At 42.8% G+C, this 22,754-nt stretch overlaps 2 protein-coding genes across 8 annotated transcripts in view; one reads left to right on the top strand and one right to left on the bottom strand.

Annotated features, from left to right (window-relative positions):
- MYLK (myosin light chain kinase) overlaps positions 1-22,754 on the bottom strand; it is a 281,962-nt gene that overhangs the window by 212,484 nt on the left and 46,724 nt on the right. The gene's annotated exons all lie outside the window — the stretch shown is intronic.
- LOC131757164 (small ribosomal subunit protein eS27-like) lies at positions 20,629-20,877 on the top strand. Its single transcript, XM_059064430.2, has one exon. The coding sequence runs from the start codon at positions 20,629-20,631 to the stop codon at positions 20,875-20,877; it is 249 nt and encodes an 82-aa protein (XP_058920413.1).

Below are 22,754 nucleotides of genomic sequence, written 5' to 3'. Positions count from 1 at the left end.
CAGTGGGGGCAGCCCCAGCTGCCTCTGAGCCTTTTCTACCCAGCTGAGTCCTACCTTAACCTCAAGGTATCCTCTTCTCTAAGGCCTTCCCAGCAGGATTTATGACACAGATTCTTGAGCACAGACTTGGACAAACGTTCCAATCTGTGATAAAATACAGAAAATGAGGACAATACGTGGAATTTTTCATACAGCTCATTGCACATAGTTTAAAAGGCCATCCTTTAATCTCAGTTTATGTCCTTCATACTTTCTTGGAATTAATGTATTCTTTCATTTATTTGTAAAATTGTCCATGGCTTTGTTTAATTAGTAGTTCGTTTATTTATCGCATATGTTTTGACAGCTCGCTACCTGCCAGGTGCTATTCTAGACCCTAGAGACAGAGCAGCAAACACAAGAGACAAAGGTGCCTGACAACTAGCTTTTCTGATTGTGATATAAGTGCCTGACATGTAGCTTTTGATTGCTGAGGCCTCCACTTCAAAGACAGCCATTTCGAATAAACACACTGCCAGCTACAGTGTGTTTACAGTGTGTTTACTAGATAAACAGCCAGGCCGCCCCACCCATGAGGTTCCCTTTTTTTAGAGAGAGCTCTGGTGACCTAGATAACTGACCATTCGACGGTTTTTCCCTTCCTGTGCTTTAATTCCTGCTTTTATGCTTTAAATTCACCAATAAAGAGTGAACACTTGAAACCCTAGGTCCTCCAACCCTCGACCCCAATAAAGGCAGAACCCCAGGTCTTCGCGATCTCGTGCTCTCTCTCCCTCTCTCCCCCCACCCCTCGCTGTGTGGCCCCGGGGAGGCCTTGCACCCTCAGGGACCTGCGAGCAATAAGCCTTGTCTTTTCTAAGTTCCCTGATGGTTGTTACTGAGCTGCGTCTTGCAGTCTTAATATGAACCACAAGGGTCGGTCCAGCCACAACATTGGCTCCAGGTGGAAAAATGTCTGTGGGGGCCACCACAAGTAGCACGGCCCAGGGGAGTGCCCCCAGGCGTCTTTAGCTTACAGGATCACTATTACCAGGCTGAGAAGGCTCTGAAACAGCGCCCTTGCTCTGACTGTGGAGGCTCTGCCTCAGCAGTGCCCTGGAGGGTGGGCGGAAGGGCTCAGGTTTGGACATCATTGTATATCCATGGTGGTGTCCTGCACAGTCACTTTTTATTAAACACTTGCTGGGGACGGGGTTTTAAAAAGACACTGACACTCCCTGGAGCATTAGTGGGGACACTTGTGTGCACAGCAGAGGGCCTGTGGGAGGTTTGAAAAAGGGCATGAAATCAACCAACTCTGGGGCCACCGTGCCTGGCTTGCAATCCCAGCTCTGCTGTAGGACCTTCAGCAAATGCTTTCACCTCTCAGCAAATGCTTTCACCTCTCAGCCTGTGTCCCCACTTGTAAAATGGGCAGGATTGTAACAGTACTTGCATGAAGAGGCTTGAAGATGGAACCCCTCCCCACAATCCTTGGCACACCAGAAGCCCTCAATAAATGTGACCTAGTTGTAGCAATAACAATAGCATCAATTGGGTGCTAAATAAACCAGCTAATAGGTGACTGTGTCAACATTAAACCAGGTGAAAGGTCACAGCCCAGAGAACCAAACTGAAATTGAAGGTACATTTGACCGGCCAGAAATGTTAAAGATATAACAGGGAAAATTAAATTTGTATATGAAGGAAGAAAAAAACAAACTGGCCAGACTTTCTCTTCCTTCTCCACATGTCAATGGTAGAAACTGATAGAATTTCATTTATGTCAGTGATAGAAACAGGGCAAAATGCTCCTACCAAATCCAGGTTTGTTCAATGATGGGCACATGCCAGAACTCAACCACAAATGGCCACGATGAGTTGAGGGGAGTGGAACTAGGGAATAAACACACAAGTTCAGGGACTTTCCTAAAGTATGGACATTCCACAGACAGATAATTTCCAGTGCCACACAGAACTTCGGAATTTAAGAAATCTGAGGGAGGGTGGGATGGGGTAGAAAACAGAATACTGGCCACAACAAGCAGCACAACAAAGGCCCAAGTTTGCAGAGGTTGCTCTTAGCTCTGTGATTGAAATGCAATGCTGTGCAAACTTAATAGCGGCTCAGGTAAAATAATGTCAGCAGACTGGATAATTAAAGCTTTTTGCCTCATTTCTTTGTTCTCTTGCTTTCCGGAGAGAGGTCGATAGAAAAAGGAGATGGGTCCAGTAAACCAAGAATTCCTCAGAGTTTTAAGTATATTTTTAGTTACTCCTGACAACTGGGATAGCAGAGACATTATTTCGGGATCAGAGATCAGATCCTGATCATGCCCTTTACATGGGGCTAAACATCACTCTCTGAAATCCTTTGATGAGAATGTACTTATTGCAAAGATATGCACAGGCTAATTGAGACCACATTTAGGGTGTCTGTAGCTTCTGACAGAAGATGTTTCTGGCTGAGTGGAACAGATACCATTAAACCAGTTGCCACCATTCCTATTTTTCACCATCTTCCCAAATTCCTTCCTGGACCTGCATCTGGACCAGACCTGTTCCACTCAGGACGGGAGCTGCCCAAGACCAGGGGAGTGACCACGGGCCCACAGCCAGGTCCTTACAGAGCAGCAATGGACCCAACCGCCTGGTCCCGCTTGCTTTTTAAAGCATGGGCTACTCGAGAATGAAAGAGTAAATCACAAAAACACAGACACGGTTAAGAGTGCAGGGAGATCTTCGAACTCAACCTGCCATCCAGCAGAGGAATGCTGTTCTGCCCCAAACTGGGCAAAAGGGTGGGACTGATATGTTTGTGGACAATTGCCAGGACCTGGCTGAGCCATGAGGCTGGTGATTACAGGGATGGAACCAAACCCATCAGGGTGGAGGGAGGACTTAGCCAAGATCCTGGTGGGTCCCTCCATAAGAATGCCAGGAACTGCAGGACTAGGGGATGCATCTGAGACTAACCCCTCTAGCCCCCTTAGGGCAGTCTGGTGTTCCCTAGAGTTAGAACTCCCCCTGCCCCACTCATGCAGGAACCCTCTCTGGGCATGTCTGACAGGGGAAAATGCTCAGAGAGGGGACAGGAAGGGGTGGCAGGGGAAGGAGTTCCAGTCACTGTGTACAGCAGGGTCTGCTGAGCCATGATATGGCTTCGGCTATCTGGACCCAATTCTGTCCCCTGGAGTCACATAAACTCTACCTTTCTACAAGACATGGCTACAAATATCTGAAGACAATCATCATTTATCCTTTATCCTTCTGCAGATGAAACACCCTCGGCTACAAATATCTGAAGACAATCATCATTTATCCTTTATCCTTCTGCAGATGAAACACCCTCGACCCTTTCAACTGTTCCTACTTGCCATTGTTTCCAAACCGTTTCACATCCTCTGGGTTCATGCTAGTTTCACCAGGACCCCCTTGGTGTGACCCTGAGGACTGAAGAAAGAACACAGGAGGACAGTGGATAAACCACAGGTTTAAGTCTCGGCGCCATCATACCCCATGCCTCAATTCCCTCTGCAGTTTCCTCTGCAGCACCTGATAATCTTAGGTATGAGAAATGTATGAGTCAGTTCATAGAGAACTCTTAGAACTGTGCCTGGCAAGGCAGCTGATAAGCAGCTAATTAAGTCTCAGCTATTTCTTAGCACAATGCTTAGCATAAGAAGTATGCAATGCATATACAAATCCTGCAGCTGATACTCCATTACTCACCAGCTCTCTTACTCATAAGACAACAGTACCACCTCTGAGCTTTGATGAGGTAAGTTGTGAGAAGTCTCCTGGTCAGTGCGTGGTGCAGAACAAGCAGGCCATATACACTAGCTTCCTTCCCCTTTGCATGGATGCAGCAGCTAGGAGCCATTCTCTACGGGTCTCTCATGTGCTGTATATCCAGCAAGCACAGGCACTGACTGCCTTTGCTCCAGATTATCTTTTCAAGAAGATTTGTATCATAAACAATCTTGGAAGAAAGAGTGTCTTCCTTTGGAGCAAAGAACAGGCATGCTTACTGTCCATTATAAAAGGTCTGAGTTCCCTAATCTCAGGATTTCTCTCCACTGTGTGGGCAGCTGTCACCCTATGGAGATTGGAGCTCAAAGAACCAGTGAGAGAAAATGCTGGTTCTCTGGTCACTGTCATTGTTATGAATCATAAAGTCCTGGCCCTAACCCATGGAGCTCATCTTCTGCCAGCATTCATGAAACCTTGGCAGCAAACTCACTAGCTTGCCAATTGGTGAAATCTCAAGACACTCCATAGTTATTAAAGACAACCTAGAGAAGAGACAGTGACAAAATAACCACTCCCTGACTCCTACAGTAAAGATATTAAACTATCATCAACCTTATCATAGTCTATCTATATTTAGCTGATTTTCTAAAAATTCTAAGTGAAGAATTTTTATTTATTTCCTTATTTATTCATTTCGATTTTCATCTTCTTGATTTTGTTTCTTTTTTTTTTTTTTTTTTTTTTGCGTTACGCGGGCCTCTCACTGTTGTGGCCTCTCCCGTTGCAGAGCAAAGGCTCCGGACGCACAGGCTCAGCGGCCATGGCTCACGGGCCCAGCTGCTCCACGGCATGTGGGATCTTCCCAGACCGGGGCACGAACCTGCGTCCCCTGCATCGGCAGGTGGACTCTCAACCACTGCACCACCAGGGAAGCCCCCATCTTCTTGATTTTAATCGAAAGTTCCATTCATTTGAGGTGTCTTCTAAAGCTTTTTTGAGGGGAGACATCTTTTGAACTTGAAGGTCCCCCTTTCCAGTGCCTTTGTCAGAGGTGCACAGACCATAGTTTCTCCTCCTGTTCCACTCACTTCTCCCACCAGACCAGGTAGACGCTCCTTCTAAATCTAGGTTCTTATCTGTAGCATGAGACACCAGTTTGAATTGTATAAAACTCTTGACAAGCTTCTACCTTCATTCAATTTGTGGCTAAGAGCACAGTGAGTTCTACAATCATCCTAGGATGCTCTTCGTTCTCCCCTTACCCTTTACTGAGAGCACTGGGTGAGCCTCTATATTAACACCTCCACTTCCAAAAGGTAGAGATGTGTGACCTATGGGATGTGACACAGCTGAAGATCAGCAGGACACCAGCTGGTGTAGTTAGGAAGAAGAGGTAAGAACACCCACGTCCTGCTGGGAAATCTGGCCTAAAACCACTAAGGCTGTAACCCAGAGCAAGTCGAGAGCTGAGAAGGCAGCTGTGTGAATGGGGCAGGGAAGTGCAATTACTGCCATGTTTGTGCTTCAGACTCATCTCTGGCACTAAGAAAGACAGGGGCACGGTTAGGGACAATGTTATGAAATGCAATTTCAACTCACCCCAGGTAGCTTAGTAGGAGGCCGGTAGATATGAAGCTGTCAGTGGTTCCAAACCTTCTTCAGACACCGCAAATTAGTGGGACAAGATCCTTACTCCCATCCTCAACTACTGCCACTACCACTGTCCCTCATTTTCAGATCAAGGATTCATGCACATGACAAACTCTAGCTCACAGGTACCCACTGACTATTCAGATAAGCAACCAGTGATTTTCATCGTTTTGTCCCTTGGGTACTTTCTTGCATTTTATATGTACCCTCCCTCTCCACCACAAAACTGAGTATATCTGGGTCTCAGCATCTGGCATTAAATTATAACATGATTCTTTTCAAAAATAAATAAAAATAAGTGAGCCAATAAACCTCCTGAACTACAATGCTTTTTCTCTTATTCATCTTTTTAAATTGAGGGGGTTTTATTTTTAGATTTTACTGTCTGAAGATTTCTTACAATATTTTTAAGCATGACTGGGTATACTAAGATCTCAACATCTGGTCATAAGTTACTTGCAGAACTGTGGCATAGTTTTCTTTCTTTTGAAAAATAATTAATCTGTGATGGCTTTAATGGATATCAAATGAATAAAAACAACTTTTATCTTAACATAGTTTCAGCAGTAAGCTTGGGCTTTATCAGGCCCCATGATCAAGGATTACACAGGAATGTTTAATAATTAGGTTCCCAGGATAACTCCAGGGGATGGATCCTTGGCTTGAAGGCTTATTACCAGCTTAGACTCTCATCCCACACCCCAAGTCTCCCTTGTGTTATAGAGGGCTCTCAACTTCTGGTCCTGCCTCCTCAAGGTGGCCTCCCATCTCTTCAAAGCTCTCACAGTGTCCCATCCAGAAACTGCTTCTATGTTTTCCTATGATCCAACGGTCCTCTGGTTTCATTATGTCTGTGTAAGAGACAGGACAGGATCCAAATCTCATCCCAGACTCCCGATCGTCAGAAAACTCATCTCTCTACCTACACAGATTAACTCCTAATGTACCCACAACCCTTAGGGGGTTTTGAGGCTGTTCCACTACAGACTGTTCCCAGAGACGGCCAGACCTTCACACCTGGTTACCTCCACAGGTACAGATCAGTAAAACCCAGTCAATGGAATACTACTCAGCCGTAAGAAAGAATGAAATAATGCCATTTGCAGCAACATGGATGGACCTAGAGATTATCACACCAAGTAAAGTAAGTCAGACAAAAAGTTCATATGGTATCACTTATATGTGGAATCTAAAAAATCATACAAATGACTTATTTACAAAACAGAAACAGACTCACAAAACAAACTTTCAGTTAGAAAAGGGGAAGGGGAGATAAATTAGGAGCTTGTGATTAACAGATACACACTATATAAAAAATAAACAAGATCCTACTGTATAGCACAGGGAACAACAGTCAATATCTTGCAATAATCTATAATGGAAAAGAATCTGAAAAAGAATACACACATGCGGGACTTCCCTGGTGACGCAGTGGTTAAGACTCCGCTTGCCGATGTAAGGGACACGGGTTTGAGCCTTGGTCCGGAAGGATCCCACATGCCGTGGAGCAACGAAGCCCATGCACCACGACTACTGAGCCTGCTCTCTAGAGCCCATGCACCACAACTACTGAGCCCGTGTGCCACAACTACTGAAGCTCGTGCGCCTAGAGCCCGTGTTCTGCAATGAGAAGCCTGTGCACCACAACGAAGAGTAGCCCTCGCTCGCCGCAACTAGAGAAAGCCCGCGTGCAGCAACAAAGACCCAACACAGCCAAAAACTGAAAATAAATAAATAAATATTTTTAAAAAGAAACATTTGCTAAAGGTCCCTGCATCATCTATGAGGGGCCCACTGGCTCAGACTTTAAGGGACCTTGGAGAAGGGCACCGAGTTCTGGGCAGCCTCTACACCGACCAGTTTAACGGCTGTGCTCATGAGGCCCTGTCTCCTCACTAAGGAGGAAAAAGAGTACTGGATGATTTCTGCAGCCCCATCTGCTCTAGGTTTTACAACAGAAGTTTGACTGTCCTCTTTTCCTCATTGCAAACTTCCCTGTTCTGAGCATAAATCTGGTAACTACACAGAAGGGGCTTCAGGCACAGCCCTCTCAGCACCAGAGGCTCTACCTTCAGCCCTATTTTAGCCGGGGCAAACCTGCCTTTAAAATAAGCGACTTGCGTTAATTTCTCCATCCTTTGATCTTCTGCCTCTGCTGCTTCACAAAGTCATGGCTTTAAGGCTTTGCCTTCCAAGGGAGCCATGCTCAGCCATACAGTGTTCACTTTGATCCAGCCTCCCCTGAATACTAAAATAATGCCTCCCATCTCAGATGCAGGTTCTGTATTCTCTGTCAGGCAGCAGTAGGACACCACTACTTTTTTTCTTTACCAGCCACTTTAGAGTCCAACCTCACTGTCATTTTAAAAAAATTCCTTTAAAGTTACAGGATTTATTTTCTTAATGAAAGAGCAGCCCTTACATACTTTTTTTTTTTTTTTTTTTTTGCCTTTCCAAGTAGTCTGAGAGGCTACTCTCTCACTTCAGTGATGGGGCCATAGTTCAAAGCACCTTTAGAACCATAGTGGAAACAATCAGTGCTATAAAATCACAGGCCACGCTTCCTTTCACTAATTCCTCTTTCCCTTCCTCTTCCTTCTCACACTCTTTGCTTCACTAGAATTGGTCGTGGCCCCATCAGCCTCCTTTGCACTGAGAGTGAACAGATGGCCCCCTGGCTGACACTGGCTGAGGACCCCTGACGCGCTATAAGCCTGAGGATCAGCATGGTGGCAACAGAAAACCCATCTCCCTCGCTGGCTAAAGCTGCAGAAGGCAATGAATCCCACCCCCGCCCCTCAAATAACACATAGGAAATCCCAAAAGATCACTGAATTGTTTGAATACTATTGAGAAATATATTTCAGAATATTATTTGAAATATTATTCACCATTGGATAGCTGCCCAAAGAAGTCCCCATCTAAACACTCACTCTATGTTACCCTAACACAGGACTTCGCACTAAGCAGAGTGCAGATGACCACGTCTGTGCAGCTCTTGGTCAGCACCCGGAAGAGCTGGGTCCACGTTAACACGGAATTCTACCTGTGCGCCAACCCCAACGAGGTCTGCTTGCCAAGGAAACACAGGGTCAAAGGGGAAACCAAAACCGAATGGAGGGGGCTTCCCTGGTGGTGCAGTGGTTGAGAGTCCACCTGCCGATGCAGGGGACACGGGTTCGTGCCCTGGTCTGAGAAGATCCCACATGCTGCAGAGCAGCTGGGCCCGTGAGCCATGGCCGCTGAGCCTGCGCGTCCGGAGCCTGTGCTCCGCAACGGGAGAGGCCACAACAGTGAGAGGCCTGCGTACCAAAACAACAACAACAACAACAAAAACCGAATGGAGGGACTTCCCTGGTGGCACAGTGGCTAAGAATCTGCCTGCCAATGCAGGGGACACGGGTTTGATCTCTGGCCCGGGAAGATCCCACATGCCTCGGAGCAACTAAGCCCATGCGCCACAACTACCGAGCCTGTGCTCTAGAGCCTGAGAGCCACAACTACTGAGCCCGTGCATCTAGAGCCCATGCTCTGCAACAAGAGAAGCCACCACAATGAGAAGCCCGTGCACCGCAACGAAGAGTAGCCCCGGCTCGCTGCAATTAGAGAAAGCCCATGTACAGCAACAAAGACCCAATGCAGCCAAAAATAAATATCAATTAATTTCAAACAAACAAACAAACAAAAATAAATGGAGTTCATCACAGCAGCCTCCTGGAGCAGTTGAGGAAGAAGTCTGGGGCAGTCGGGAAGCCGGAGCACCACAGTTTGGCAGTACGAAAAGCTTCTAGCAGAGGCCAGGGCACCCAGCAGGCACTTAATCAATCTTGATTCCTGGCTGGCTCCACCGATGGCTCCCACTGACTTGACCAGTTCTAGAATTCTGACCGGCTAAGCCAAGGTCAACAGATAATGCTAAAGCATGTTGACTTCGCCCCCACCTGCCTGGGCACCTGGCCAGGTGTCATCTCACCTTGGGGGCTGTGGTCCCTCCCGGATGCCCAGGAAGGCACACAGTTCCCCTCCGGCAGCTCCTCAGGGTGGACTGAGGGGGAGGGGTCAACAGCACAACTTAAACTCTGCCCACTCACCAATGTCTCCTCTGCTGCTTGTTGTGGTAACTGGGCTGAGAGGACAAGGAAAGAAGTCCTGGAGGTCTGTCTCACCGTGGGGAGCCCTCAGCCAGGACACTCCTGAAGTGTTCTGGACTGCAGCAGAGGCAGCCGATTTGGCAGCCACCTGGACGGTGCCTGGCGGAAAGGAGGACAGGAAAGCCGAGGCCGGGACAGACATGCAACAGGGAGAGGAAGCGGGAGCCAGAGGACCTTATCACCAGAGAGGCTGGTGGCAATGTCCCAAGGTCAACAATCGTTGCTTTTATGACCACGTGTGGGGGGCTGGGGGTTTAGAGTTCAGGAACAATGGTTACGAGGAGAACCAGAACAAGGTGCTTCCTCCCTCCGCAGATGACAGATGCAGGAGAGCCAGGGAGGATGGCACTGGGGAGAGGCCCTAGCAGGGATGAGGGAGGAAGGACACCCAGCAGGCCTCTCAGGAGGCCACTGGGGTCTCTGGAGGGGGCCGGGCTTTGATGACACAGCCAGGGGAAGGGGATGCCCACAGGACAGGGAGGAAGTACCCACATCTGGGAGAAGACTGTCCTCAGAAGTGAGTGAGCCCCCGCCCCCCACTGTCCCAGGACCCAGCCCACGTCCCATGTCTCGCAGAACCCACAAGCAGGCAGCCCATGGCGCCCACCCCTCAGCCTGGTCCAGGCTCCTGAAGTTCACCCCTTCTCCCCGCTTCACAAACCTGATTCCCTCCAGCAGCAAATCTCATATATTCCTTAAGAGGGAAACAAATACTTATATCAAGAGTATGCAGTAAATCCATTCTCTCAAAGGAACAAATGACTTATCTCTGAGCCCATTATGTGTTGCCCTTCCAGAAGGTGTATTAGTAAAAGATTCTTTGTAAACCCAAAGGACATCAAATGCTCATGATGGAATTTCAGCAGAGGAACTTTCAGGAGGAAAGGTCCTTACACATTCCTTCCATCACACAGGAGATCTAGAGCGTGTATGCTCAGTCTAGGGTGGTGGTCCCCCCCACTTTGAGGTGTACGTTGAAGAAGAAATGGGAGTGACTGGACCCTCTGAAGAGGGGTGGGCTGGGGTGGAATCCTCACCCTGTTACAGTGCCGTGGCTAGACGTTCTTTCCCACCTGGACAGGGAGCTTCAGCAGAGAGCTAATCCCAAGGGTGCCAGCCCCACCTGAACCCACTTGCCGCTGGTAACCCGTGTGGCCACAGGACCAGGTGGGAGCTGAAGCAGGATGGTGTTCCTATAAGTAATGGTTTCTGTGTCTCTCATGGCCTAAGCCAGTCGGTCCCAGCGGAACTGCTCTCCACCCAGCAAGCTCAGTCCGTCTGCTGTCCCTCTACTCAAGGATTCTCCACCCCTGGGAAACGGCTCAGGCACCTGTGGCTTGACCCTGACTCCACTTCCAGCTGGAGCACACTTGGCACCTCATCCTCGCCAGCCACTCTTCCGCTGGCTGCCAGCAGGAGGCACCTCCTCACCTGTTGCTCCTCCTGTGCCTCAGGCCCACATCCCACCCTGTGCGCACAGGAGATGGGGATGCTCCGCCACGCCCATCCTTTTGTCCAGCGGATTAGGCCACTTCCGGCTATAATCCTTTCACAGCTCAACCTGCATCAAGGATTGTTTCCAAAAGGACCCAAAGTCACTCACAAGAAAAAACAAAATTAAACAGATTATTGAAAGACTAAAACTGTACAAAAGCTGATAATATATGGAAAATGTTTTTCTAAACTAATTTTACAAACGTATCAAGCATTACATCTGTCCCCTAAGTTTCATGACACTCATAGTTAAAAAAAAAAAAAAAAAAAAGGAAACAGTATGGGTCACATAATTCTCCTTGCTGTGAGGATGCAATTAGAACACTCCCTAACACCATACACAAAAATAAACTCAAAATGGGTTATAGACTTAAATGTAAGGCCAGACACTATCAAACTCTTAGAGGAAAACATAGGCAGAACACTCTATGACATAAATCACACCAGATCCTTTTTGACCCATCTCCTAGAAAAATGGAAATAAAGACAAAAATAAACAAATGGGACCTAATGAAACTTAAAAGCTTTTGCACAGCAAAAGATACCATGAACAAGACCAAAAGACAACCCTCAGAATGGGAGAAAACATTTGCTCATAAATTAAGCAACTGACAAAGTATTAATCTCCAAAATTTACAAGCAACTCATGCAGCTCAATAACAAAAAACCAAACAACCCAATCCAAAAATGGGCAGAAGACCTAAATAGACATTTCTCCAAAGAAGATATACAGATTGCCAACAAACACATGAAAGAATGCTCCACATCATTCATCATTAGAGAAATGCAAATCAAAACTACAATGAGATATCATCTCACACCAGTCAGAATGGCCATCATCAAAACATCTAGAAACAATAAATGCTGGAGAGGGGGTGGAGAAAAGGGAACACTCTTTCACTGCTTGTGGGAATGTGAATTGGCACAGCCACTATGGAGAACAGTATGGAGGTTCCTTAAAAAACTACAAATAGAACTACCATATGACCCAGCAATCCCACGACTGGGCATATACCCTGAGAAAACCATAATTCAAAAAAGAGTCATGTACCAAAATGTTCATTGCAGCTCTATTTACAATAGCCAGGACATGGAAGCAACCTAAGTGTCCATCATTGGATGAATGGATAAAGAAGATGTGGCACATATATACAATGGAATATTACTCAGCCATAAAAAGAAATGAAACTGAGTTATTTGTAGTGAGGTGGATGGACCTAGAGTCTGTCATACAGAGTGAAGTAAGTCAGAAAGAGAAAAACAAATACCATATGCTAACACATATATATGGAATCTAAGAAAAAAAAAAGGTAATGAAGAACCTAGGGGTAAGATGGGAATAAAGACACAGATCTACTAGAGAATGGACTTGAGGATATGGGGAGGGGGAAGGGTAAGCTGTGACAAAATGAGAGAGTGGCGTGGACATATATACACTACCAAACGTAGGGTGGATAGCTAGTGGGAAGCAGCCGCATGGCACAGGGAGATCAGCTAGGTGGTCTGTGACCACCTAGAGTGGTGGGATAGGGAGGGTGGGAGGGAGGGAGACACAAGAGGGAAGAGATATGGGAACATGTATATATGTATAACTGATTCACTTTGTTGTAAAGCAGAAAATAACACACCATTGTAAAACAGTTATACTCCAATAAAGATGTTTTAAAAAAGAAAAAAGAAACAGTGGTTATCTCTACAGAGAGGGAACTGAACTTCACATGAATGATTCTACCCGTAGGGTTTTCAGAAAGAAATGCTTGCTATTTGGCCCCTTTTTAACATCAACACTTATGAAAGTAAGAAAAATGTTAAAACATGACTTGAGTTTTTTGCAGGGAACTAAAGCAATGTCATTTGGGCAGGGGTCTGGAAGCTTAAATACAAGACACAGTGGTTCTCAGGGCACCTCACCACGCATTCTGCAGCGAAGACGGGAAAAGGAAGTTTCGAGGGGGAGGGGCACTGGTAAATGTGGTGGGATTATTAATTCCCATATGACTTGGGGGTGGGAGGACAAGAATGCTAAAATCCTACATTAAACAGAATACTCATTATAAAGAATTATCTCATCTAAAATGCTAATAGTACCCCTGCTGAGAAACAGTGGATGGGGAATCAGTAATTAGCATGACTCTTTTAATGCCTTAAATACCAATTAAATCTTCACAGAGAGTTGACAGCAAAGACTACAAGAATGTCTGCTCTGGGAGTACAGATGAAGGGGGATGCAGGCTTCTGATGTGTCAGTCCTGCTGGTGGTGACATGCAGATCATTTTATAAAGGGATTGGAGCCTGATGAGTACTGTTGGCTAGAGAGAGAGCTGGATGATGGTGAGCTATAAGCATGCCTGTGGAAAAGGACAAACCTCTTCTGTTTTTTATTTCTTTATATGTCTAAATGAGGACACAGTTGGGACATCAAAACTGCACATCAACACATCACAGGAGAAACTAGTCTAGAGCACTGGTTTTCAACTTGTGGTTCCCAACTAGTGTCACCTGGGAACTTGTTGGAACTATCCCACACCGGCTGAAGAGAAGAAACTGAGAGTGGGTCCAGCCAGGTGTGTTTTAACAAGTCCTCCAGGTGAGCCTGATTCAGGCTCAAGTTTGAGAACAACCAGTCTAGAAGGTTTAGGGCTGAACATGGCAATTGGTCACCAGAGATACTTTAGAAATGCTGGCTCACCCCTGTGCAGAGTCTCTATTAGACTCTGAGAGGGAGGGGGATATTGCAACATGTCTGTTGCAGGCAAATGATCAGAGGCAGAGGGTCTGAGAGGGAAGACCTAAGTGATGAGAAATAGGAGCAAAGAGTGAATTATCAGGGGCCAATTTAAGTCTCAAGTCAGATTAACCATCCCAGAAGGATTTTTAAAAATTGAAACATAGTTGATTTACAATATTATATTAGTTTCAGGTACAGATAGTGATTTACAGCATTTACAGTGATTTACAGCATAGTGATTTAGTATTTTTATATATTCCATTTAAAGATATTACAAAATAATGGTAATAATTCCCTGTGCTATACAATATATCCTTGTTGCTTCTCTGTTTTATACATAGTAGTTTGTATCTCTTAATCCCATACCCCTGTCTTGCCCCTCTCCTCTTCCCTCTCCACATTGGTATCCACTAGGTTGTTTTCTACATTGGTGAGTCTATTTTACTAGATATACTTACTTGTTTTATTTTTTTATATTCCACATATAAGTGATAACACAGTATTTGTCTTTTTCTGTCTGACTTATTTCACTAGCATAATACACTCTAGGTCCATACACATCGTTGTAAATGGCAGCATTTCATTCTTTTTTATGGCAGAGTAATATTCCATTGTATACATTTACAGCACCTTCTTTATCCATTCATCAGTTGATGGACATTTGGGTTGCTTCCATATCTTAGCTATTGTAAATAGTGCTGCTATGAACAGTGGGGTGCATGTACCTTTTCAAATTAGTGTTTTCATTTTTCCCAGATATATACCCAGGAATGGAATTGCTGGATCATATGGCAGTTTTATTTTCAGTTTTTTGAGGAACCTCCATACTGTTTTCCATAGCGGCTACACCAATTTGCATTTCCACCAACAGTGTACAAGGATTGCCTTTTCTCCACATCCTCATCAACATTTGTTATTTGTAGACTTTTTGATGACACACATCCTGACATGTGTGAGGTGATAGCTCGTTGTTTTGACTTGTATTTCTCTAATAGCGATGTTGAGCATCTTTTCATGTGCCTGTTAGCCATCACTATGTCTTCTTTGGAAAAAAGTCTATTCAAGTCTTCTGCCCATTTCTTTTTTAGATTTTTTTTTTTTAAATATTGAGTTGTATGAGCCGTTTGTATATTTTAGATATTAATCCCTTGTTAGTTGCATCATTTGCAAATATTTTCTCCCATTCAGTAGATTGTCTTTTTGTTTTGTTGATGGTTTCCTTTGCTGTGAAAAAGTTTAATTAGTCCCATTTGTCTATTTTTGCTTTAATTTCTTTTGCATGAGGCGCTAGATCCCCCAAAATATTGCTACAATTTATGTCAAAGAGTGTTCTGCCTATGTTCTCCTCTAGGAGTTTTATGGTTTCATGTCTTATATTTAGGTCTTTAACCCTTTTTGAGTTTATTTTTGTATATGGTGTGAGGAAATGTTCTAATCTCATTCTTTTACATGTAGCTGTCCAGTTTTCCCAGCACCACTTATTGAAGAGACTATCTTTTCTCCACTGTATATTCTTGCTTCCTTTGCTGTAGATAAAGTGACCACAGGTGTGCTGGTTTATTTCTTGGTAGAAGGATTTTGTTTTTAATCAAACTTGTACTTCTCTTTGAATAGCCAATACATTTATATGATTCAAAAGATTCAAAGGGTATGCAGTAAAAGGTCTTTCACCCTCCCCTGCTCCTAGGTACTCAGCTCCAACTTCCCTTCCTCAGACTCAGCCATGTCATCAGTGTTTTCAAGGGATATGTTATAAAAATACATATATGTTTTTGTCCCCACTTTCTTTCTTAAAAACAAATGATAGCATACGACACACTCTGTTTTGTACCTTGCTTTTTTCACTTAATATATTTTGGGGATTATTCCATATTAGACACATCAAGAACCACCTAGAAGACTTCCAAGTATCTGGAAACACACAACACCCCAGAGACATGTGTGCCTTCCCTAAAGAGAAGGAGCATCTGCTAGGCATTACATGATTCCTGTGGATTTCTTAGTGAACTCCCTATAGAAAAATTGTCCTGAAATTCTCGATTTGGAGAACTCTCCTCAGGCTCTAATTGTATGCTGTTTTATAACAGAAGGAGGTAATATGGAAACTCTGAGGTCATTAAAGACCAAGAATAACACTACCAGATAACATTAGCAACTAGTGGGTCAGACACCCTATGATACACAGTAGAGGAAAGCTTGAACACTGGAGAGAACTCAAAGCAATGAGAGGACTTGAACTTTTTGTCTTTAAGACTAATAACCATACAACACATTTTATCTATAGGAATTCACAAAACACATGAAAGGATAAATACATGAACTAGTGAAGAATACTTAGGTCAGTTTTCAACACTTAGAATCAGATATATAACAGAATAAAATAATATATATATATATAATCTCTTTCCTTCTACAAGCTTCAGTTACAGTAACAGTTCCTTCAGAATTACTTTTTGTTCTGTCTGTCCTTCAGCACCATCAGTAAGATTAGTGATGTTGAGCACAGTTTAATATACCTATTGTCCACTTGGATGTCATTTTTGGAAAAATGTCTATTCAGGTCCCTTGCTCATTTTTTAATTGGGTTATGATATCTTTGTGGTGGGTTTTTGTTTGTTTTGTTTTTGCTATTGAGCTATAAGAGTTCTTTATATATTTTAGATATTAATCCCTTTTTAGATATATGGTTTGCAGATATTTTCTCCCATTCTGTATGTTGCCTTTTCATTTTGTTGACGGTTACCTTTGATGAGCAAAAGCTTTTTAGTTTGATATAGTTCCACTTGTTTTTTGCTCTTGTTGCCTGAGTTTTCAGTGTCATATCTAAAAAATCATTGCCAAGACCAATGTCAAGGAGCTTTTATCTTATGTTTTCTTCTAAGAGTTTTAAAGTTTCAGGTATTCTGTTTAAGTCTTTAATACATTTTGATTTGGCTTTTGTGTATAGTATAAGGGTCTAATTTCATTCTTTTGCATATGGATATGCAAAATTTTCCCAACACCATTTGTTGAAGAGACTCTTCTTTCTCCATTGTGTATTCTTGGACCCCTTGTCAAAGATTAGTTGACTGTATATGTGTGGGTTTATTTCTGGGCTTTCTATTCTGTTCCACTGACACATGTCTGTTTTAATGCCAGTAATGCCATATTGTTTTGATTAGTATAGCTTTGTAATATAGTTTGAAATCAGGAATCGTAATGCCTCCAGCTTTGTTCTTCTTTCTCAAGAGTCCTTTGGCTACCCAGAGTCTTCTGTGGTTCCATACTAATTTTAGGATTGTTTGTTCTATTTCTGTGGAAAAATGTCATTGTAATTTTGATAGGGATTGCATTGCACCTGTAGATCTCTTTGGGTAGTACAGATGATTTAACAATATTAATTCTTCCAATCCATGAACGTGAGCTATCTTTCAATTTACTTGTGTCTTATTCAATTTCTTTCATCAATGTCTTTTAGTGTTCAGTGTATAGGTCTTTCACCTCCTTAGTTAAATTTATTCATATGTATTTTATTCTTTTTAATGCTATTGTAAATGGGATTGTTTTCTTAATTTCTTTTTAGGATAGTTTATTGTTGGTGCTTCCAGCTTCTGACACAGGTTTTAGTGAAGATGAGTTCTTTCTGCAGGGAGGCGCCCCTTTCCAAAGGCCACATCAATTCAGAGAGAAAAACCAAAACAAAAGCCCGACAGGAAGGAAGGGAAGCTATTCAAACTCCCTGTCCCTCTCCTCCATAGCACACAATAGCTGAGTCCTCTACTGGAGAATCACGGCTCCAAAAGAATCCCTCTGACCTGGTGTTTTCTGGTTTTAAAGCCTCCATTTGAGCACTGTCACTATGGCGACAAGTCTGGGATGCTCTGCTCTAAGTGAGGAAGCTTATCCTTCAAATATGCTTCTTGAGTTAGCAACAAAGGAATTCACTGAACCTCAACTAATCTCATATTCTCCTGGGAGACCTCTCTCAAGAGGCACTTTTCTCCCCTTGCCCTCACAAACCTCCCAGGTTTACACTGCTCAGCCAACAACCACATTTACATAGAGATTTACAGTCTACTTTCACCCACATCATCTCAATCAAGCCCTGAGGAGTCCTCTTCAGTCACATGAGCCTCTTCTACAACAACGAAACAAAATGAGGCCCTTGGTTTTAGGGAGCCCCTCCCGGGAAGGCTAGCAGACACAGGCCCTGCAGCTGAGATGGGACAGAGGAAGGCGGAGTGGGAGCGTACGGAGCTTACCCACATGACTTTTTTCTTTTCCAGAGGGAAGAATCTGCAGTGGCTTCTAACCCTGGCAGGCCTGATGCCCACTCCCCTGAAGCTCTTCTCAGTCTGTTCCGGGCTGTTGTTCTGCCTTGGCTCATGTTCTACATCATTCCCAGCCCCAGCTGTCCCAAGAGTGGCTGTCGGCTCTGGGGAATTTATCCTCCCTGACTTCAGAGGGGTCTTCCTTAAATATGACTTCTTAGAGTCTGCCCTGGCTTCCTATAACATAAGTGTAAAAGGAAAACTCTCCTTTACTTTTCTCTACTCTGTGATGACATTCTGCTTCACTTCTGGTCACCAAATGTGTAGAGGTTTGCCCCTCACCAAGCAATTCTCTGCAACACCAGCTGAGTGTCCTACAATTTAATTCAATTCTGACACTATTCACCTGGAGAGAGCATCAGATCCCACAGACTGCCCCCACTTCAGATGCCAACTGCAAGTCCAGGTTGTTACCTGGACTTCTGACTGACTGGCTATAAATCAGAGGCTCCCACGACTCCCCTCCTCGAGTTTGATCACTTGCTAGGACAGCTTACAGAATTCAAGAAAACAGTTTACTTATTAGATTAATAGTTTATTACAATGGATATTAAAGAACATGAATGAACAGTCACATGAAGAGATACATAGGGTGAGGTGCGGAAGAGTCCCAAGCACAGGGGCTTCTGTCTCATGGAGTCTGGGGTATACCACCCTCCTGGCACATAGATGAAACAACCCAAAAGCTCTCCAAACACCATCTTTTTGGGGTTTTATGGCGGCTTCCTGTCATAGGCACTAATGAATACATCATTAGCTATTGGTGATTAAGTCAATCTCTAGCCCTTCTCCCCTCCCCAGAGGTCAGGAGGTGGAACTGAAAGTTCCAACTCTCTAATCACCTGGCTGGCTCTGCTGGCAACTAGCCCCCTTCCTATGGTTTTTTAGGGGTTTTCCAAAAATCACCTCATTAATATAAACTCAGTGGTTGAAACAGGCTTGTTATGAATAGCAAAAAACACCCATTGTCCATATAGCTCTTATCACTTAAGAAATTACAAAGGTTTTAAGAGCTATTTACAGGAAACATGACAAATTTATTACATCAGCGTATCACAATAGGCCTACCTCTTATTCGTTTTATAACCTTGGGGAAGTGATTTAACCTTTCTAAGCCTGTTACCTCTTCTGTAAGATGGGGGCAATTACATCTATCCAGATGGTTCTGATAAGGACTGAGTACACAGATACATTCTACAATTCTTAGTTCCCTCCCATCCCAGCCCACTCTGCCCTCAGGGGTAGGCAGTCTCAAATCCTAAGGAGGTTCATAACAAAGAGACAAAATGATGTACCAACCTCAATTGACCTCTTTACCTTGTGTCTTTGGTCACCTAAACCATTTCTGGGTGATATGTAATTCCTTTCCTCCAGTTTTCAAAACAAACAAATAAGGAAGGCTGTTCAACCTCATTCATCTTTATTATGAGAGGCAATGAAGTAGGAACAAAGATCATCCTAGGAGATAAAACTTATGGGTTCCAGTCCTCCCTGCTCACTGAGTTCCTCAGCCTCTCTGGTCTCCAGGAGCTTCTTTTTAAATACCTTACCTGTCTTACCTCCCAGAGGAAAGGGGCTGGATAGGGTGCTCTGTTAGAGCCCCTTCCTGCTCTAAGATCTCCGAACTTTAAAGGAGTACCAAACATGAAACAGGAATAAATCAGATTTACCAGAGAGACTGGTCTTGCCCTCTAGGAGTGTTCTAAAGTGTTGTAAACTCCACCCCCACTTCTTAAAATAAACATTTCATTTGGGAATAATTTTAGATTTTTAGAAAAGTTGCTAAGATGATGCAGAGAGTTCCTTTAACCAATTTCCCCTAATTTTAACATCTTACATTATCATGGTACATTTGTCAGAACTACAAAACCAACATTGGTACATTATTTACTAAATTCCAGATTTTATATGGATTTCACCAATTTTTCTACTAATGTCTTTTTTTCTGCTCCTGGATCCAATCCAGGATATCTCATTGCATTTAGGATAAAACAACTTTTAAATGGTGAAAGATTTCCAACATAGAGAAAATAGATCTTCAATAAAAAGAACATCAGATACACTTGAGGCTATTTTTGAGCCCTCTCTTCCCATTTTCAAGCCCTTTCCTTTCTCCCTAGAGAAGCATCATCACAAACTCATTGTTTATCATTCCCTGGCATGTTTGCATGGATTCCTAAAAAGAAAATATAAGCATAAACACTTTTGATTATAGTTTTTCAGACTTTAAAATGTATATAAATATTATTCTTTTCATATCCTTCCATACATACCCTGCTTCTTTCATTCAACTATGCTTTTGAGATCCATCTGTTAAGAAATCTAGTGATAGTTCTTTTTGCTCCTGTGCATAAGATGTATAGCATTTCATTCTATGAGTACACCACTATTATCATTCTCCTACTGATGGACATTAAACCGTTTCTTTCTTTTCTTTTTTTGCTGCAATAGACATTTTAATCCATTTGCTGAAACATAAGAAAGATTCTCCATCTAGGACTAGAATTTCTGCATTAAAAGGCATAACCAGCTTTCTGGTGGAGATGTCCTCCCCATGATAACATGCCTCTCACAAAGGATCGCATTCATCCCTCTCCAGAAGAGAAGAAGAAACACAAGAAGTTCCTGGTACAGAGCCCCAATTCCTATTTCATGGATGTGAAATGCCCAGGTTGCTATAAAATCACCACCATTTTTAGCCATGCACAAACAGTAGTTTTGTGTCTTGGCTGCTCTATTGTCCTCTGCCAGCCTACAGGAGGAAAAGCAAGGCTTGCAGAAGGATGCTCCTTCAGATGGAAGCAGCACTAAAAGCACCCAGAATCAAGATGAATGGGAAACCATCCCAATAAATGCATTTTGGATATATCCTGTTTATTGTTTTGTTTTACTGCTAGGAAATTCCTACCTCACATATTCAGGGGCAACTCTAGAGTCAGTTGGGGCAATCTGTGAAATCAAATGAAGGCAGTTTCCAAGTCAAAAGTCCACAGGGCTGAATATAAGGACTCCTTACCTAGAAAGAGGAAAGCTGTTGATGCCAACACTGCAAAGAGGGTAAAGAGGAAAATCTGGTAAGAACCCATGAACTTCTGAAGGATACCTGAATCTTCACACTGATCTACGCATTGGCAGAATAAAAGAAGATAATAGTTATTTAATATATCCAGGACAGATGCTGCATTTAAAATCTTGTGTGGTCCTAAGAGTATCTAGCTGAAGCACTCAAAACCTAGCCCTCTAAGAAATTATTTTGCTTCTTACCAGAAAAAGGGGGTGAATTGTACTTGGCTCCTCTACCTCTTTTTGGCTTTTTACCTCTCTAATGTAATAAACTACAATTATTGAGCCTCTAATTTCTTTTCAGCTTACAAAAGAATATTTCAATTCTCTGCCACTTTAAAATGCCTGTTACCTTTCCTGTGCACTTTAACTCTAGGTGACATGCTTCCATTCACCAAGTTTGTGACAATGTACAGTGATTCAATTTCTACTTTTAATCCCTCTAACCTAAAACATTTCCTTGGATCACCAATGACCTCTTATATCCAGGGGCCACTTGTCCTTTTTTATTCAGGTGTCATTTCTAGGGAACATTCTGATTTGTATATAACCTTGTCCTCAATAAATCTTCAGACTTGTGTCTTTGAAGCATTAAAAAAAAAATGTGTAACTAAATTGTTTCTTAAAGCTGTTGTACTGATCTACACTCCTTTCAGAAGTGAATGAGTCTGTTGCTCCATGTCCTCATCCATACTTGGAAGGGCATTCATTTTATAAATTAATTTGGCAACTACTGGCATCTTTATAATGAGTCTTCCAGTTCATGAACACTGCCTTTTTTCCCATTTATTAAGACTTTTTTTCTTTTCAGTAATTGTAATTTCTCCAAAAATATTCTTGTACATATTTTGGTTAGGCATACCACTAGGTATCTTGAAGCTTTTATTACTATTGAAAATGGGATCCTTTATTTATTAAATTTTCTAATTGGTTATTACTGGTGAGTAAGATTTTTATATGTTGATTTTGTGTCTAGGGAAACTGGCAAGCTCTTACTATATATTTTCTACTTAAAAAAACTCAAGAAAATCATATTGTATGCAACTAAGGACATATCTTTCCAACATTCACAACATTTTTCTTATCTTGTTGCATTGGCTAGAATCTCCTGTACAATGCTGAATATAAATGGTGAGAAAGGGCATCTTTATCTTTTTCATGTCTTTACTGAAAAGAAGCCTAGAGTCTTATTGTTAAGGATAGTTTTTGCTGGAATATTTTGATAGATGCTCTATATCAAGTTAAGGAAATTCCCTTCTAAGTTTCCTGAGAAGTCTATTCAATCATGAACAAGCACTAAATTCTGACAACTACTTTTTCTGTTTCTTACAGATTGTAGGTATTATTGATCTGTTAACATGATTTATTACATTAACATATTTTCTGATGTTGGATCATTCTTAATTTCATGCATAAACTCTACTTAGAATGTAAATATTTGAAATAGATTTGCAAATATTCCATGAGCATCTATGTTTATAAATTGGACTGTTTTATAATTTTCCTTTCTTGTATTCTTCTTGTCTGGTTTGGGTATTTAGGTTATACTATCATTGTAAAAGTAGATAGCTTTTCCTAATTTTCTATTCTCTTAAACAGTTTGTTAATATTAGGATTATCTACTT

This window comes from Kogia breviceps, chromosome 5 (genome assembly GCF_026419965.1).
Source record: "Kogia breviceps isolate mKogBre1 chromosome 5, mKogBre1 haplotype 1, whole genome shotgun sequence".
Classification (NCBI taxonomy): domain Eukaryota; kingdom Metazoa; phylum Chordata; class Mammalia; order Artiodactyla; family Physeteridae; genus Kogia; species Kogia breviceps.
The sequence above is the reverse complement of the archived record's forward strand: the minus strand, read 5'-3'. Positions and strand labels throughout refer to the sequence as shown.